Source organism: Cryptotermes secundus, unplaced genomic scaffold (genome assembly GCF_002891405.2).
Source record: "Cryptotermes secundus unplaced genomic scaffold, Csec_1.0 scaffold141, whole genome shotgun sequence".
In the NCBI taxonomy this organism is placed as follows: Eukaryota; Metazoa; Arthropoda; class Insecta; order Blattodea; family Kalotermitidae; genus Cryptotermes; species Cryptotermes secundus.
Window position 1 is genome coordinate 463,513 of NW_019721759.1, and position 19,560 is coordinate 483,072.

The window sequence follows — 19,560 nt, forward strand, 5'->3', positions numbered from 1 at the left end:
GAATAATACAAGTTATGAAGCTCCTCATTATGGAGTTTTCTCCAGTCTCCTGTTACTCCGTCCCCCTGCGGTTCAGATATTCTCATCAGCACCCTGTTCTCACTCTCAGTCTATGTTCTTCCTTTAATGTTAGAGACCAAGTTTTACACCCATACGAATCCACAGCAAAATTGTGGTTTTGCGTATTCTGATTTTTACGCTTTTGATCTGCTGACCAGAAGGCAATAAAATTCTGGACTGAATGGTAGCAAGCATTACTCGAATTCAGTGTGCTCTGAATTTCCTCCTGATTCAGCTTTGATCTGTTATGGCCTCCCAGAATATCTGAACCATGTGACATTTTCGAATGATGTACTTATTAGCTACCTTTATGCCATAACTTTTCCTTCCTATCAGTTAATACCCAAATGTGCGTGAATTCAGAAATACACTTCTTGGAGAAGCAAATCTTTGTCTTTACTCTGCTGGGAACGTACTGATACACTGACCAGGGGGACCAGCAGACCCGTACACGATATTTCAGTTCTGTTCAGCGAGAAACTTGGGCATGTCATCAGTTTGTACTCACCCTGTTCATGTTGTTCGTTAAGTTAAACTATATAATGGATTGCACTGGCTTGTGAGCTAGAAGATGGCTGCGTGGGTTCAGAAAAAAGCATTTCATGAAGATAACGAACGCAGACAACAATTAAATGAGGCCATTACATATATTGTTGTCCATTTGCCAAACAGAAACACAAATATTTGGTTCTGTGGAAGATTTCTGCCAACTTCCCTGTACGTGTTACAGTACAAACTTGCGCATTCAGCCAGTTGAGAGAGAGAGAGAGAGTCTTGTACTGTGCATTAACGTCTTTTCCGTTTACTTCATTCCAAGGCAAATGCCCTCCCGATTCAAATAAACCGCACTACCATCCAACAAAAAGATCAAGCAAAGTATCTCGGACTTACCTTCGACAGCAAGCTCAACTGGAAACAACATATCCTCACGAAAAGGAAACAAATGGATCAAAAAATCAAAGACCTATACTGGCTCATAGGGAAAAAATCACACCTATCCATTGACAACAAGCTGCTAATATACAAAGCAGTCATCAAATCAATATGGACATACGGAACCCAGCTCTGGGGATGCGCCAGCAAATCAAATATAGATCTCATCCAACGAACCCAATCAAAAATTCTTCGTCTCATCGTAAACGCACCGTGGTACGTGTCTAACCACACCATTCACACAGACCTCAAAGTTCCGTACGTCACAGAAGTCATCAAAGAACACTGCATCAAACATTTTAGCAAATTAGCTAACCACCCCAACCCGCTGCTCCAGCCACTTTTACTGCAACGTGACCACAGAAGAATCGGGCGAAAGTGGCCAGAAGATCTAAAAATCTGAGGGACGCGTCGGTGGAAGTGGCCCTCTCAAGCCAGTGAAGTGTACAAGCCGTAACTAATTGTACACAAGACAGCAAATTGACTGAAAGATTGTAGTATCTGATTGTCAATAAAGGACATGATTAAAAAAAAACTTCATTCCAAACATTTCTGTCTACTGCAACTAAATTTATTTTTGTAATAGATCACCTAGTACTCACCCCAATTGTAGAAAGGATAACACTGAGAACAGGGTGCTGAAGAGAATATTTTGACTGAAGGAGGACGAAACAATAGCAGGTCGAAGAAAATGGTATAATGATGAGCTTCATAACTTGTACTCTTCGCAACCTATAAATATAATGATCAAACCATGGAGGATGATGTGTGCAGGGCATGCAACACGCATGTGAAAGATGAGCGCTTACAGAGTTTTAGTGGGAAAGTCAAACTGAAAGAGACCACTGGGAAGACATAGACGTAGGTGGCTACATCCACCTGCTGAAGCTGGTTCCTCGGTCGCGGATTGTTCAACCCCGAAAATGGAGGCGATACGTTCCTTCGAAACGTCGGTTCACACAAGATCACATCCAAGAAGACGGTGTTCTTCATAGCCCGTTCGGTTTCCACTTCTTTGAATTTCGCAAAAGTATTTTTTTTTTACAGAGGATAGTCGTCAGCCTTGCGTCAAACCCGCGACCTAGAGGACGAGGTCTCTGTATTTATATCCCCCAGGAAATTGGTGGTCAGACAAGAGGGCCCCATTTTCGTCGCCTTCTGCTGCACGCAGGGCTACGGTAGAGGTGTTCTAACCTGCCTCCACACGGGGCAGACCTTGTATAGGAGAATATGATGGTGTTGGCTGTAGCACGCATGGGAAGAACGTTAAAAGAATCAGAATTTTAGTCGGAGTACCTGAAGTGCGGAGGGCGCTTGGGAAATCGAGGAGTAGGTACCCTAAAGAAGCAAGAAGCATTTTCGAAGAATTAAGCATACATAACACATCAGTGAATCGCTGCCGGGCCTCGTCAGCATAGTCAACCTAACATGACTTGTCTTTCAACAGACTACACAGCGTTATATGGGATTCTTCATAATTATCACTGTGAAAACCGTGTGTTTTAACAAGTGTTACGATAAGGAAATTCACCTAACATACTGGTTCAGGATTAACAAATCTGGTTTGTGTTTGATTCATACTCTGTTTTAGTTTCTTCCATGGATCATTCTCAGTCATTTGCTTGTGTAGGACCTTCGACAAAGTTGGTACCAGCGACTCTTGAGTTAGTTTTCTATTCGTCACTCGCAGGTGCTGTAGCATATCTCATTAAACGCCGAATAACTGCTATTCCTCAGAAAGCGTCATTAAATAATCTGCGAGTCATGAGTTTGAATAGTCTACCTGTTGCTTTTTAGCCGATTTTTGTGTCTTGAAAAGAAAGTGACAAAGTAAGAGAGGAAGGAGGAAGGAACGTTGGGACAAAGTGACGAAAGAACATGGTTGCCGAAGAGGAGTGTGTGAGCTTGTTGAGAACGATGCCGCCGTATTTAGTGGTACTAGATAATTTGTGAAGGAAATTCTTGTAACTATGCTGACCATACGTCCTGGTTTCTGTATTTTATCTCCGGATCTGAACCGCTTGATTTAGAAGTGAAGGAATATCACAGATTTCTACTTAATATAATCCTTGTGTTCTTACAACCAAAACTTACTTGCTTAGACGTGCATTTATTCTGAAACACACTGTCACTAACACAGTGTTTCTTTGTACGTTGTTGTCAGCGAGAACGGAAGCAGACGAAACACGTGTTGAGGTTTATTTTACGATGCAGTGGTGTTTACACTGTGGCGTCGAATTGTAGGGTGGGTGATGCGTTTTAAAGGGCGTGGAAGGCTTTCGTGGCTTAGTTGAAGTACTATCGCAGCATTTGCCTGTTGGGACTTTGGAAGACCACAAAAAAATNGGTACTGCGCACATTCCCACGCGCAACTGGTGAGCATCACACTGATTAGTTTAGAACTCGTGCAACAGATGGCATACGTTTCAATTACAGCGTTATGCATAGTATAGGTCTGAAATCTGTGGAAAAGGAAACTTAATTTAGTACATGGCTTTCCTTTATTTCACTATTTACGTAGTTAAGATGTAGTTATTGAATAATACAGAATGGAACAGCAAAATATTGATTCTGAGCAAACAGAGATATCAGTAGGAAAACCTATGGTTAAATTTATTATGCCAGCCCTGCTTTCGTTTCGTATGACTGAATTATGGCCACCTCAGCATCCTGTCCTCGGCTCGTATTGAAATCAGGTTTGCTCGGAATGGCAGCAGACGCGCTGTATCTGAACTGAAGTCATAATCTGATGATGATGTCGCCTTATTAACTGTTGTAATTAGGTACACGATGCATGAGGTAAATTATATGTACGAAAATATTGCGGGTATTGCAGCCGACTCGTACATGCACTTCAGTAAAGTCCCCATCATTATTTATTTTTGATTAGAATTCCTCGCTGCTACGTGGGAAGGGCATATCCATGACGTAACTCTCGACAGGAAAGAAACAGACGTTGTATATTACGACTAATTACAATGAAAATGGTCTCAGATGACCATGTTAATTAATTGGTTCAAACCAGCGCTCCAGTGCACGAGATTTCTTCATTGGACATGCGTACAATAGACCCTGATCACAGCACTATCCAATGAATTGCATGGTGAAGTCTTGCTTCAGAGGAACACAGGAAATTCCCACTTTTTATGTAACCGGAATTTTCATTACCATGTTCACAAGAGCCCGCCACTGGACCTTATCCTAAGCCAGATGAATCCGATCCTCACCACCACACTCAGTTTTTAAGGTCTGTTTTCATATTATCCTCATGTCTATTCCTAGGGTTTCCAGTTGGTTTCTTCCATTCACTAATCGAGAAATAATTACGCATTGCTCTTCTCTCGTATGCGTGCTACATTCATCGCCCATTTTATCGCCCTTAATTCCGTCACTTCAACCTTTAAATACCGGACTTTTTTTAAATGGTCGTAGGGTGAGCTGGACGGAGTTCATTTAAATGTACGCTGCTGTTGGGCTCCGACCGCCTATATGGTCTAGTGGTCAGAGTTCCAGGCTACAGATCTACAGGCCCCGTGCTCGATTCCCGGCGCTACCACTTTTTCTGAGAAGTAGTGTGTCTGGAACGGGGTCCAATCAGCCTCGTTAGGATAACTGAGGAGCTGTTTCAAGTAAATAGCGGCTCCGGTGTGAAAACCGAGATTAACGGCCGCGGGATCCTTTGCTGTGACCACGCGACACCCTCTATCGGTAAAGGTTGACAATAACTTCGCCGACAAGCGGCAGTCGCTCGGTCGGTATAGTTCGCTTGCGGACTAAAGCCACTGATTTTTTCTTTTTAGTACTTTTGGTAAAGTTTGTTTTGGAACACTTAGCTCGGTCTGTTTATATCTACTGAAAGTCCGTTACAGATTTACATTTACATGTAAATAGTGTGATTAGATCTTGATTATGTATTGACATTTCATGGTTACAATTTCTTCTGTTTCCAGGTGAGTAACTGCCGCATAGTTCTCTATTTCTCCCTGTACTCGTGTTTGCATGGGAATCGGTGAGTAACCTACTGAAGTAGCATTTATTAGCGTCTCCACGGCTCCATTTTCCTGCAGAAAATGTTCTTTTGGTTTTAAGGATTAATAAAAGTAATTATTTCGTTTCGTTTATTTAAAGGAGCCCAGTGCCCAGTGTTACGTTAGACAAAGTAGAGCTGCAAAACATAAAAGCGTAATAAACCACGAAACCACACTTAGTTGGACACTAATAATGATAATACTGTGACGTATAGACCCATTGCTAGGCAACGGATCAGAAAACAAGCCTTCTCAACAATAGAGAAGCTGTGTTTTCTGCGTGGTCCGTATCAATGGGTTATAAAGGGACAAAGAAAGTTTTTTGAGTGAGTTGTCGAGAATTGGGTCGAGTTCTGGAGATGACAGTCGAAGGTAATTGAGGAGAAATGGCAAGGAAGGAATTAGACTGTGCAAAAAACACTTCCTGTGCGTTTTGAAGTTAGTGAGGCGGTTATACATCCGTTCCCAGTATACGGCCAGCTGAGAGAATAATTGAGAAGAGAGATTGTTAGCAGTAGCAAAAGAGAATTGGATCGAGAGTTCCGGAGTTGATAGTTGTCAATTGAGATTGAGGGAATTGACAAAGAGTTCTGCACGGGAGGCTGTGACAAGAGGACCTGAGTGCGGGAGGCAGAAGAATCTCCAGTGTTAGTAGCCGTTGCCAGGAATCTGCTGGTTAAGACACATCAGGATGGAAAAGCATAGCGGATGCTGTGATGATTTGTGAATTGCGGAGATTAGCGATAGCGCTGTAATCACGTTTAGTTGCGAGTGGTGCCAATAAATCCAATTTCCAATCCATACTCCGTCTATAGTCACACTTAAAACCGTTATAATATAAATGAGCACGCTCGGGGACCGTGGCAACACTTCTTAGGTATCCTGTAGGGGAACGAGCACCACAGTTCGAAAAAAATGTTGGAGAAGAGTACAGTCTTCTGGGATGTGACGCCGTGTAGTCCGATACAAGTTCATTGACGTTTCGTTGTGTCCCAGTGATGACATGTATGTGTAAGGGGTGGGCCTTCTCGGCCCTTGCACCGCGACGTACAGTGATCTGTTGTGCTTCTGACGTCATGTAGACGGGAAATGTATTCCTGACCTTTCGGAGATACTATGTTTCTCATCTTCAGGGCGAAGCGATGCTTGTCTGTATGTAGAGTAACCCTCGCGAGCACAGGGCAGTGGAAACTGCGTCATCTGCTTCACCACGTGATGATGAAAGCGTGACACTACTTTCAAGGTTTCACAGTCTCTTTGTGTGTTGGGGGGGGGCGGAGTGGGGGCTGATGAGTGGCTGTCTACAAGGAAGGTGCTACCTGGGTACAAGATGGTGTAGGACAGAGAGAAAGGGGGGGCAAAAGGTATAGCAAATGACAGGATGAGTTCGGGAAACCCCCTTTTCAGATACCCCAAAGAAACACTGAGAGAAATAATGAAGATGATGAGTGACCACTCCACTCTGTCTCTCTGTGTGTGCATTTTACTTTGTTTAAAACAAAATTGTAAAGCTGTCCCTGTAACAGACCGTGGAGGCCCATAGGGGTCTGAGACGGCGAGGTTCCCACATTTTCTAGACAATCGGCTCACAGATGGCGGTGAGGTTGTCAGCCTTACACGCCGGCGGCCCTTTACCCCCAGGAAGATTCCTGGTACTGATTTCTGTTAGAGGCTGAGTCGACTCCAGGGCCATAGCGCAACTGGAAGGATTATATCAATTGAAAAATCCAGTGACATAACCGGGAATCGAGCCCGCGACATTCTGGCTTGTAGCATAGTGCGTCAACCAACTACTCCAGCTATTCTGTGTTTTATTGACTCCATCTGTGAAAGTGTGGAAAGTTTATATCAATAGTTGTCTCCGTGCTTAATTATTTAAGCGGCATGCCGTGATGGAGTATGGGGAATGGAGGTATGGCTCCATCATTCTTGGTTTCGGCCCTAAATGGAAGTGATTTAAGAGCTTCACACCTCGGCCGCTTTATCCCCGAGGATAGAGCCCCCAGTATCCTTTGGATGAGAGGCTGGTTGGGCCCCAGAGCCAGTCTTGACGCTTTGGAGAAGAGACACATATTTTGCCCTTGCGGAGAATCGAACCTCGGCTGTCCAGTCTGTCGCTTTACCGACTGAGCTATTCCGGCTTATTCGTTATTTGATTGAGATTGGGAGTTAATAAATTTCCGAAATTCTGTCGATCATTTATTACCACTGAAATTGCTTCTATACAGAGTAACGTCATAAACCAGGACATTTCGTGCAATTACTTACGTGAAGGTCCAGGTGGTTAGTATCAGGAAATTATGAACAAATTCCCAGGAGACCTAACATCTGCTGCCAACATTCGCTCAACAAAATTACTACTGAGCTACTTGGCCCGAGTAATAACCTCATATTCGAACCCAAGACTGTTTATTTCGTTACTTATTTCACCTTTCTCAAGCATTTGGTTATCATATATTAGATATCACTGAGAATTAATCCGTCTAATAGCTACGTTTATGAACTTCTCACTCACTCACTCACTCACTCACTCACTCACTCACTCACTCACTCACTCATTCACTCATGGAGCTGAGCCCTTCTTGTGAAGCCGCCAGTTGTGCAGCTACTCAAGAACTTCCCAACATTTTATGGAACCCGAAGGCTCATTACCGTGTTCACAAGAGCCCTTAATTGGTCCCTATCCTGTGACCGATCAATCCAATCCATACCATCCCATCCTTTCTCTCTAAGATCAATGTCAGTACTGTTCACCAACCAACGTCTTGGTCTTTTTAGTGTTCTCTTTTCTGAGGTTTCGAACTTCGCCCATCATCCGATATTCTAGAAGTTAGAAAACACAACGTTTCGGGAACTGGATCTGTTTCCGTCCTCAGGTGAAGGGTTGAGACACCTACTCAGTTGGGCCCCTTAGAAAGAGCCAATCTTAATCGCTGGACAACCCATGTCAGAGTCACGCAGCTATTTAATTACCTAAGACCAGGCCAATTCGGAGGAAAACAACATGAAAAATGCAGTAGAAATTTGATAAAGCACGCACATTCGTGGAATTAGAATAGAAAGGGAGGTAGAAATTTATGCTAAAAACCTAGCCAACAAAACCAAATATATGAGCACCAACGCGTAGGAAAAAATGGAAAAGTTGTGAAGACATATAGTGCCTACCGCTTGCGCCATCTGTGAAGTAATACTTGAACATTCGAAACTAAAACCTTATAGAAACTCAGGAAGAACATTATCCTTCCTCCAAATTAGCCTGGTCTCAGGCAATTAAATACCTGTAGTGAATCTGACATGGGTTGTCCAGCGATTAAGGTTAGCTCTTTGTAAGGGGCCCAACACAGTAGGTGTCCCCAGTGACCTGAGGACGGAAACAGATCCAGTTTCGGAGATGTAGCCTTCTTTAGTTTACGTCACAGTACCGGACGTTGGACAGGTAGAGGTAAAGTTGTCCCTGTACTTAACTAATTAAGCACTACGCCAAGAAGACATATGGGGGAGTGGATGTATAGACCCATGTTTTCTTGACCTCGGCATTAGTTGGAGGTGAGTGGTCAGTCACGCCCCGGCGGCTTTACCCCATGGAAAGGGCTCCTGATACCCACTGGATGGGCCCCGGAGTCGGTCTGAACGACACCGAAAACTGAAAATTCTTGCCCACATCAGGACCCGAACTCCGAACCGTTGGGCGTCCAGCCCGCAGCCAGTCGCCCTACCTACTGTGCTATCCCGGATGATGGATACAGTCCGGATACCCTGTAATTCTGAGTACTATACACCAACGTCAGAGCCCTTCAGTATTTACATGTATAAAGGGTACAGTGCTTTAGAAAGTGCTACGCTTTAACCTGGGAGTAAGATGGGTTATAGGAAGACGTATGAAAAGATGGCTTCTGCGAATTTGTGAGACCTAACGGGATACAAACCAATTATGTGAAGTTGATGACGAAGTGAATGGATTTAGACGGGCTTCCATCATAACGCGTGATGATGGTGCTGTACACTGGACAGAAGAGTGGCTCCATGGGAGCTTTATTCATCCCGAAGCCTGTATAAAAGTCTTTGTTGCGGCCACAGTTGGATGCATCGCTAGGCCCCGTCATGCAATTCCTACACTGTTCTGTGGAGCAATGAAACCAGAGACGTCAGTCAACAATAGTACACAGTCACAAAACTCATACAGAAACGCTCTTCTGGAAACTTAATGTGGCCTGTGTGGTCTGCAGAGCATAGCGGAGGGCATAAATCCCGCAGATTTCATGGAACCGCAATACAAAACAACTCAGACATTGTGTGAAGATCCACAGAACTCATTAACATTGGTGTTATTGGTACCGAACGGGTGGGTGTACCAGTAACTCTGTGTTCTTGTATCCCCTGGGATATTATGCTGTATAGTCAGGTAGAAATTAACGGATGTTTCGGAGGAATATTCTGCCTCCATCTTCAGGGTCGAAGAGTAAGTCAAGAAACCGGTAAAGAACAAATAAGCAAAAAATTCAATACACGGCGTCATATTACAGTAGATAATAGCCTAATGTTCATAGCGACAGCTGTGAGAAGCTCCTAACTCCATTCTGCGTTTGTATTAGGGAGGTTCTTCCGTTGGAGCCTCACGAGGGACATCAGCTTACCTAAGTATGGTTCGTCCTGCTTTTCCTCAATCCCTTGAAGAAAATTCTGGGAGAGTAGCTGGAGTAGGCCACGACCGCTCCCTTCCATTTTCTTTTCAGTTCATCAGTCACGCTACCACCCTGTGCTGTGTAGTCTCAGATATTGACAGAGTCTATAAATAAAAAAAGATGGCTAATTTTGCAGAGCATTCGAAACATTGCATTGCGCTCAGGGTTTTGTGGAGAGGTCTTCCCCGTCGCAGTGCGCCATACTTCGGGTTGTTTGCCCACCAGCTGACTGGTTGTCTCGGCTTTTTACTTGAATTAGGAGTTACCAGGTTCGAATCTGTGCAAAAGAATCTACGTTGAATTTTGTTAACGTATTGAGTTTTCTGCCGATCACGGTGGCCGCGTGGTCTAAGGCATGGAATGTCTTCGCCGACTCAAACACTGGGGTCGTGGATTCGAATCCCACTCGAGGCATGGATGTCTGTCTGCGTGGCCCTGTGTGGCCGAAATATGTGTGTGTTAAAGAGAGAGAGAGAGAGACAGGTTACCAATCGAAAATGCATGACATCGATTGTCAAGATCTCGAAGAATGATGAGGACCACTGACATGTATTACTATATCGTAGTTTAGTTGCACATTTGGGGCGTTGCAGAATTGCGAGTTTCTTTAATTCGCATAGTGGGGAGGTGTTGAAAATCGTGGACCCAGCGAGACGCGGTAACACACGCGTTGCCAGTAACGTTGCCCGCGGTGACGTAACAACATAGGATCCGCTGCCGCTCCTATGGTAACAGGCCAGTAAACACTCCTCCCCCCGCTGTGACGTAACAGTGGACGCTGCTGATACTAGGGACGACAGGGAACACTATAAGAAGCCAGCTGAGCAGTGTGCAGTGTGCGCCGGTAGAAGCCAGACAGAAGACTGTGTTGACAGAGGAGAGAAGTGTGGTGCCGAGACAGAAGCCAGTGTACAGTGTGCGCCGACAGAAGTGTGGTGCCGAGACAGAAGCCAGTGTACAGTGTGCGCCGACAGAAGTGTTATGTTGACAGAAGCCACTGGTTCGCCAGCAGGAGAGACGGACAGTTCTACATTCTCGTGAGAGTTGTTAATACGGAAGGAGCGACTGTGAAACGACTTGTTCAACATTTTGTTATAGTTATTTCGAATTGTAGTTACGGCGTTGAGTAATAAAGTGACGTCGCAAGAATACGCCTCGAGGTCTTGTTTCACGACAGGGGTAATGGAGTCCAGCTGGGTCCACTCGGCACGTCGGCCACTGATTACCCTATTGTATCTGCCCCGGGTGATTATGATGATTGAGAATTTGGTGGAATGAAGATTGTCAGAGGAAACCGAAGTACTCGGAGAAATGCTGTCCCAGCGCCACTTTGTCCACCACAAATCCCACTTGATCAGACCCCGGGCCTCCGCGGTGGGAAGCCAGCGACTAACCGCTTGAGCTATGCCACGGCCATTACGAGGTTCGTATTATTGTTAACGACATAGCGATAAATTTCAAAGAACAGAATTTATCTTCACTAAGATAATTTAGCACTTAGCATAAAATAAGATTACGTCTTCAGAAAGGACTTTTGTTATTCTAAAGTGTGCGTTATCTGTATGTTATTAATAAAATACTATTCTGGGATAAGCTTACGGCTACAAAATATATAGAACCTGTATTACGTCCGCAAGACGGCAGTAGTCTCCTGAGATAACTGTGAGTGAGTTGGTTTCTCTGAGGCGATAAATTTAAGTAAACAAGAAGAATTAGTCATGACTGCAAGTTGGATTTTTATATCTTATTTACAGTAAAGTAAAGTTATACCAATATATTGGTATGATTTATTTTCATCAAACATCTCTACTTGTTTTCATAATGCTACTTAAAAGTGTGAGGTAAGTTTACTCAGCGTGTCTAAAATAATGTCAGATACCTAGAGTTGATTTCTGTTGATATATCATTCCACAACCAACTACTCAGCATCGCAGACTTCTGAGATGGAAACACTACACTCGCGTTCAATGTACCATGTTGTTTAAATGTTATAATTTGGCCTTTGGAAGGTATGCAGCACGTAGTAGTGTCGGATAATGAGCAGTATTTATCAAAGTAGTTTTATAAACATCCAACGTGTATGAGATTTATTTGGAGGTAGGATAAAAGTTATAACCCCTAAATCTGAGACAGTAAAATATGGTCTCGAGTTCCAAGGGGGACTCAGACCCGAGAAAGACTGCACTGGCAAGGGCCAGCAGTTTATACAGACCCGTCCTCTCGTCAGAGAGGGCGCCCCACAAAAACAAGACCGTAAATGCCAAACAGGAATAAATATCTCGACACCAAGACTTACTTAGTGACTGACTGACCGTCAGTCGCCATGTGACTTGGACTTGGAGACTAGTTCAGTTAGTATTTGACCTTAGAAGAGCAGAGTTGGTGTTCGGTAAGAAGACACTAGTGCGAGAATGACGTCACATTGAAGAAGAACCGCCTAAAGGGACTTATAAGCGGAATGACTGTACTTGTGAGCGTAAAAGTGACTGGGCAATAAATATTCGTTCGTATCCGAGAACCCGCACAAGTTTCATGTCGCGTTGCCTAGCAAACACGCGATAGTATCAGTCGATAACATGTAGGACTATAAAGCAATACGGCTGCCTACTTTTTTACCCTGTGACTTCTGTGAAGGTAAAGTAAGTAAAAGTATTCTTGTAACAGGCCGTGAAGGCCCATAGGGCTGTGAGTTGAGGTTCCCACATTTTCTAGACAGTCTGCTCACAAATGGCAGTAAGGTTGTCAGCCTTACGCGCCGGCCGCCCTTTACCTGCAGGAATATTCCTGGTACTCATTTCTGTTAGAGGCTGACTCGACCCGAGAGCCATAATGCGGCTGGAAGGATTAGGTGAATTGAAGAAAATCCAGTAACATCTTATTATCAAAATAGAATTTGTGTAAATATGGAGACTGAGTTCATCTGACTCAGGGTAGGGCTCAGTGGCGGTCTTATTGTGAACAAGGTAATGAACATTCGTGATTTTTATTGCATACGACAGAAGAAACGTATATTCATCTGTACTCCATCAGGGATTTGTGTCCGTGTTATCGGGGTGGATGTGACCACGGTTTACTTTGTATGGTATTCCGTGCAGGCTACAGGCTAACAAATGCACCAGAAATTTGGTAGAACAGGTCTCTTATAACACAGCTTTCTTCGGCTATAAAATGTCCGTCTTGAAAAACCGATTGAAGTTTTTTTTTTTCCTTTCCCCTTAACTAGTTCCGCGGAGCAGAATTCTTCGGAAGCTGATAGTCGTTTACGTGGCGGAGTTGATGTTCTTTTATGGAACAAAATGTGCATTACCTTGTTCACAAGAGCCCACTACTGGTCCCTATCCTGAGCCAGATGAATCAAGCCCCCCCCATGATATTTCTCTGATACCAGTCAGGTCTGAAGCCCTGTCTAACATTCGTAACATGCTAGACTTTCACGGTTAGGGATGCCAGCACCCCAGCCAAATCTCCAGTCTCTCAGGTTCGCTTCTGTCGCTGTTTTCAGCTGGAAGTTTATACGTTTGACTTTCAACTTGCGTTAACGCATACCAGTCGTGTACAAAATGCGTTTATCCTTTATATTAGGGCAGTTTGAAGTCACAATTTATATTCAACTGATATAAAATAATATTTAATTTGTTTGTCAGCCTATTTAGATAAGGATGTAGTGATATGTGCTTCCCTCTGTTTCCACATAATAATATTGTCTGTTAACAGTACATTTTGTAATTATTTACAGCCTACTGTAGCTTACTGCCCCGTATGCATATAAATTTTGTTACGTAAACACACAACGCCCTAGCCTAGAGTTCGCAAGAAGTGAAAACAGAACCCCTTTAGTGTGCGCAGCTGTTAAAACTGTGTGCTCGAACAAAATTATATTTTTAACCTTGGATATGACACTCTTAAACAAGTGGAACTAGAATTCCGTCTTTCACCTTCAGGTGTATTTATTTTATTTTTTCATGCATTTAACATGACATTACCTATCAAATTTCGTGTTGTCGGATGGTATTGGTATTACTTTGGGTTTTATTTTATGGTTGATGGTCTGGTCTTTTACCGGCAGAGTTCCCTGTAGTAGCACGGAGACAGGGCTGTGTGGTTTATCTGTTGCACCGTCATGGAAGAAGCGACAGTTGTTGAATGCGTGTCCGTCTGTTCGGACGTGATAAAGTTATCGGGTTGCTCACTTACCGTGCGGTCGTGTTCGTTGTTCGCGTACCATTCTTAGACTTGTTATAACGAGTTCTAACATTGCTTTAAACGAGAAGTGAATTTCATTTGGACATTATTGTGAGCCATTATTGGCTGTATAGTTTTGTGTTAATAATTACAGAAAAGGAATTATGTTACGTATACATACGTCTATTATTCTACGAAAACATTGTTCTCGGTGCAAGTGAATAATTTATTCTTCTTCGTTTGTTAAAACTTCTGGAATTTGCAGAAGAGCGCAAATATTTCGGAAGAAAAGTGACGCACTTTGGTCATGTACATTGATGTTGCATCTATTTAATTTTCCTCTTTGGAAGCTGGAGGAATAAAACGTAATCCAAGATTCCCACTCGGAAATATTATTGTGACGCGGGCCTGTGATTCGGATTTCATTTATATAACATAACCTCACTTTATTTTAGTTTGGTGAGTTCAGATGCATTTTGAATAATTTTCGCCACTGACATATCTTCAGGAACTAACAATTAAGGTAAAAATGTGCGTGTGTTTGCTGTGAATTTTCGATCGTGAAATAAGTGAATTTTTTTTAAGAATGCCAGAAATCTCATAGAAATTTGAAGAAATATATTTTCACAGGAGAATAACGAAGTGTTGGTGTTAAAATTCCAAATAACTGAAAATTGGTCATGAATTATACAATTTCTTCCACTGATAAAATTAAGCATTTGAGTCGCTAACCATCATCAAAAACATTCGGCAAAGAATAACGTGTTTGGAAATTTTTATAAAATTGAGTTTATTTTTAACTCTATTTTAAGTGTAGAATAATGTAAATATGCTTTTATTAACCTGTATTTTTTCATATATATTTACTTATATTTCTTACCTCAGTCTTTTTTCGAAAAAACTAATGTTCAGTGACGGAATAATTTGTTTTTAATCTGAAACGAAGATATTTCCTATTGAAGTTACATTGCCTTACCAAGAATTACCTAAAATTCCATGAAAAAAAATTGGTTATAATCTCTAACTTAATTGTGATCCCATTTTACGTGTTTCTGCAGTCATGTTTTCGTGTACTGTATGAGTGTGGATCCCGAGACAGCAGTTGAGGCTACTGGTCAACCGTTATTATGAAGGTACAGTGATAATGGCGCATACATATTAACATGTAACTTACGTATAGTGTTAACCGGATGGCACTACTTAACACCACAGAGACGTAAAATTACTGTTCCTCTTCGGAAACTGTGATTACTAAGAACATGTAGCGCCATCTGAGTGCCAGTCATCACAACTTGTGTTGGTCTGTGGTAGTGACTGAGTAAAGTAGTGACTGTTTGTAAAGAGTGTGGTAACATGAACCAGAAGGGAATGGTAGGACGCCTGGCCCTCAGAGAAGCTGGGCCCATGATGGTTGCAAGACGGCGGGCTGACAGTTTGGGGGCGATCAATTTCAGGAACTCACCTCGGTATATCGTGCTGACGTAAGTTAATCAGATACGTTATCAGAAAATTAGGTCACACACAGGTCTGCCCTGCTAATAGTGCCATAAATTTAGTACAAATTTTACTCAAGTGTTGCAACTATAACTAAGTAACCAAACAACTCCATAGAGTAGAGTTGTTTTTGAGAAGCTGGCTTTCTGGCCAAATGAAATTGGAAAAGTAGTAAAGGAAAAAGGAGATGGGCAGGACAGGACAGGACATGGCAGAGAAGAGGAATGTATAGAGGGTTTTGTGGGAAATCAAGAAGGAACGATGGCACTATGAAGACCTAGACGTGGGTGAGATGATAATATTAAAATGGATCCATAATGTGTATACATTAATCGTCTTTTAGTGCATGCAGTTTCACTTGTCACTTCACACTACATGTTTCGGCATCATTCTGCCATCCTCAGGTGTATTAATCACGTTAAACCATTGCACTGCCTGCCATCATGTGTAGTGTGAAGTGACAAGTGAAATTGTATTCACTAAAAGACGGTTAATGTATACACATTATGGATACGAATCAGTGCAGCAGGACGCTAAAATACATTATTAAAATGGATGTTAGATAACTAAGATGGACTGGATTAATCTGGCTCAGGTTAGGGACGAGTGGAGGACACTTGTGAACACGGTAACGAACTTTCAGGTTCTATAAAATGTTATGAAATCTTTGAGTAATTAAGCGACTGGCCGCTTCTCAAGAAGGACTCAGCTCCATGTAGTTAGTTAGTCTGTTTGTTAGTCAACTAGTAGAGATATTCCCCACCTTATATGAAAACAGAAGGTGTAGGTCCATACGGCGCACATCTGTGGAATATCCATATACGCACATCCTATTCCTTCAACATCCATTTTAATAATATCATTCAAACTACATTAATCCTTTATGTTATTGGCATAACAATATTATATGAAGAGGGAAAGTTACGAAGCCCCTCATTATGTAATTTTATCCACGTATTGCTTTAACTTTCATGAGCTCAGATATTTACATCTGTAATTGTCACTTACCTTTAGTGTACCTTACGGTATGTGACGCCGTGTAGTCCAGTAAAAATTAACGGATCTTTTAGACGAACATTGCCTTCAGTTTCAGTGCCTAAGAAATGCTAAGCAGACTGACTCAGCTCGTTTTTGCGTGTTGCTCAGTTTATGTTCGACCCTGAAGATTGAGGCAGTTCCTGTTTCGAAACGTCATTGTAGTATCAGTCTGCACTGCGTTACTATCCTAGTGACCTGTGTGAGGGTATCATATCCAGTAACTTTAGTGTACCTTATTCCCGTCGGCATTTTGAGGTGAGAAATAAATGGAGTCTTGTTGTCCCAGCTGTGAACCCCAAGAAATTATCAGAAGACGACACGCTGAAGGATGTAACCATGGAGGACTCCATTATTTCTGTCGAGCACATTACATATAACGTAATGTAGCCAAATGGCCGTCAGCCCATCCTGCCACATTTCTCCAAGATGGCTTGCGCCGTAGAAAAGAATGGTAAAAACGTAAAGTTGTCCATATGCTCAGTTAAGTACCACACCATAAAGACATGCGGGGGAATGGAGGTATAGCTCCGCCACTTTTTATCTCGGCACTAGATGGAGGTGAATGCTCCATTTCACGCCGTGGTCGTTTTACCTCCCGGGGAAAGAAGCCCCAAGCCGTAAAACAAAACAAAAAATTATTGAAAGAACTAATCGCTTACGTTTCTTGATACTACACGGACCACATTAAACGACGCGTCTAACAGATCTTGTGTTGTTGAGTTTGTATTCGTTTCCGCGGTAACGTTTTTAACTAGCCGTTGCCTAGCAACTACAGGGGGATTTTTACCGAGCCGTTAATTAGTAAAGATAAGAGTATACACATATAGACTCAGACTCATGGGAAATATTTATGAAGTACGCCGTTGAGCTGGGGATCAGGTGACATGATACACGTACCAAATTTCGTCAAAATTGGTGCAGACATTCAAAAGTTGATAAGGGGTGGTACACGGACAACATGGAGATTTCGTAAGTTTACTTAAATTTTTTAAAAAATAAGGATAGTAGGTTAAAAATGTTCCTCTTAGAAAGACAACCCGGGGAAAATTGTTTTGTTCACACCTGCATGGGTTTGAATCCAAGCCAGTTTTTCTCTCCCCAATCTTTTCCCATGAGAAAAACCCTGAGGCTGTGATGACAGTGCTTTAATTTCCGTAGTAACCATGGCAACTAATTATGCTGAAGGTCACAAAAATTAAGTATATGAGTCTAAGAACTTTTAGATTATCACAACGAACAACAAAACAGTTTATGAAACTGCAGCATCGTTTTTCGTGCACGGATATGTTCTTATCTTATAATCACTCCTAATTAATACTTGTCATATGAAGCCAAGATTAACCCCGAACACACAATATCTAATCTGTTTATAAAACAGCCAGGCGGAGTTGTTAACTTGCGCTCCTGAAGTTAATTAGGTCAGAACTACGCTGACCTGAGGATTACAGTTCGGTTTCTGTCACCAGTTGTTCGCCTTGTGTATGCTGTAATCCGTTTGGAAGTGCATTGAATTTTGCGATGTTTCTACGTCACACGGACTGCATGGAGAATACTCATTTTTGGGGTGTGGGTAGCTGCTCATGTGGTCAAAACGTATTCACTTTTATAGAACTCGAATGTCTGTTACACTGTTCATAGGAACGCGCCCTCCCTGAGCCACGTACGTCCAATTCACACCTTTCTTTTTTATTGCTAGTGGGGTGGGACTAAGTCCCTTGTACTGTGGCCACTTCTGGCCTGTTGTACCAGCCCCAGATGATAGGCGAGGGTGATTGTGGAGCAATTGGTGGTATGAAGATTGGCAGGGGAAACCTAAGTACTCGGAGAAGACCCACCCCAATGCCACTTTGTCCACTACAAATACCACTTGACCAGACCCGGGATCGAACCCGGGCCGCCGCGGTGGGAAGCCAGCGACTAACCGCTTAAGCTATGGCGCGGCCTCCAGTTCACACCCCACTCTCCTATTTCTTTAAGGTGCGAGTTAACGTGACCTGGTCCTCACAAGTTCTGCGTTCCCTTCGGGTCTTACGACTGAACTGCCTTAGGGATTTCTAGTCTCTAGCATGTGCATTAGTTTTTGTAGTTGCAGCTTGTGTACGAATAATGGCACAGTATTTTTAGGATCTTTGCTGTTGCTAAATCGATTAGTGCGTCGGTGAACTGGCTGACCGTGAACTGAATATTCGGGATTCGGTTCACAAAAAGGATAAGAGATTTCTGTCTATTCTGCAACGTCCAGACGGTCTCTGAGGCCCACCAAATCTATCGAATGGATACTGGGGACTTTTCCCCCTGGGTGTGAAGCCGACCACTGACTTCTTTCTATTGGCGAATTGAAGAATGGTGGATCTATACCTCCACTACCCTCTTTGTATCTTCATGGCGCGGCGCTTTACTTTTGCGTTGTGACGAGAGGTGAGAGTGTCAAGGCATGTATAATGGGCCTTATGGTTTATATAATGAAGTTTAACGGAGGAATTTAAAGGTTTAAAGCAAGGCCGGTCACGGTAGTCGTGTGGTCTTAAGGCATGTACTGTCTTCACTCGCTCGGAAGCCAGGATCGTGAGCTCGAATCCCACTAAAGACATGGATGTTTGGTGTGTGTATATGTTTATTCTGTGTTATGTTGTCCTGTGTTTAGGTAGCGGCCTTGCGACGAGCTGATCAATCGTCCAAGGGGTCCTACCGTCAAAATGAAAAAAGAAAAAAACAACCTCGACACCGTAATGTATAAGAGGAGCGGATTAAGTATTAAAGCAACTGTCGGTCTGGGCCGCGCCATAGCTCAAACGGTTAGTCGCTGGCTTCCCACTTGATGAGACCCGGGTTCAATCCCGGGTCTGGTCAAGTGGGATTTTTGGTGGACAAAGTGGCGCCAGGACAGGTTTTCTCCGAGTACTTCGGTTTCCCCTGCCAATCTTCATTCCATCAATTGCTCCACAATTCTGTTCCTTTAGTGCTTGTTACGGGTTCAGTGTATCTGCTGCTGCAGTGAAAGCGATGGGACGAACAGCGTCTGTACAGTCAGCGAAAAAAGAATTACATTTAAAGAATATTTTGATCCCGGCAGGTGCAGAAGATTTTTCTCTTCCCCACAGCGTCAAGACGGAGAGCCGGAATAGCTCAGTCGGTATAGCGGC

At 43.0% G+C, this 19,560-nt stretch overlaps 1 protein-coding gene across 7 annotated transcripts in view; it reads left to right on the top strand.

Moving 5' to 3' along the window:
* Window positions 1–19,560, top strand: part of LOC111875623 (cAMP-specific 3',5'-cyclic phosphodiesterase) — a 796,526-nt gene that overhangs the window by 436,847 nt on the left and 340,119 nt on the right. Inside the window, exon 1 of one of the 7 annotated variants that reach the window (XM_023872008.2) lies at window positions 15,222–15,366. The exons of the other annotated variants lie outside the window; for them this stretch is intronic. Within the exon in view, the coding sequence (XP_023727776.1) occupies window positions 15,239–15,366 (128 nt within the window). The 5' untranslated portion in view covers window positions 15,222–15,238. Of the gene's footprint in view, window positions 1–15,221; window positions 15,367–19,560 lie in introns of those variants that run through there. 7 annotated transcript variants of the gene reach the window in all.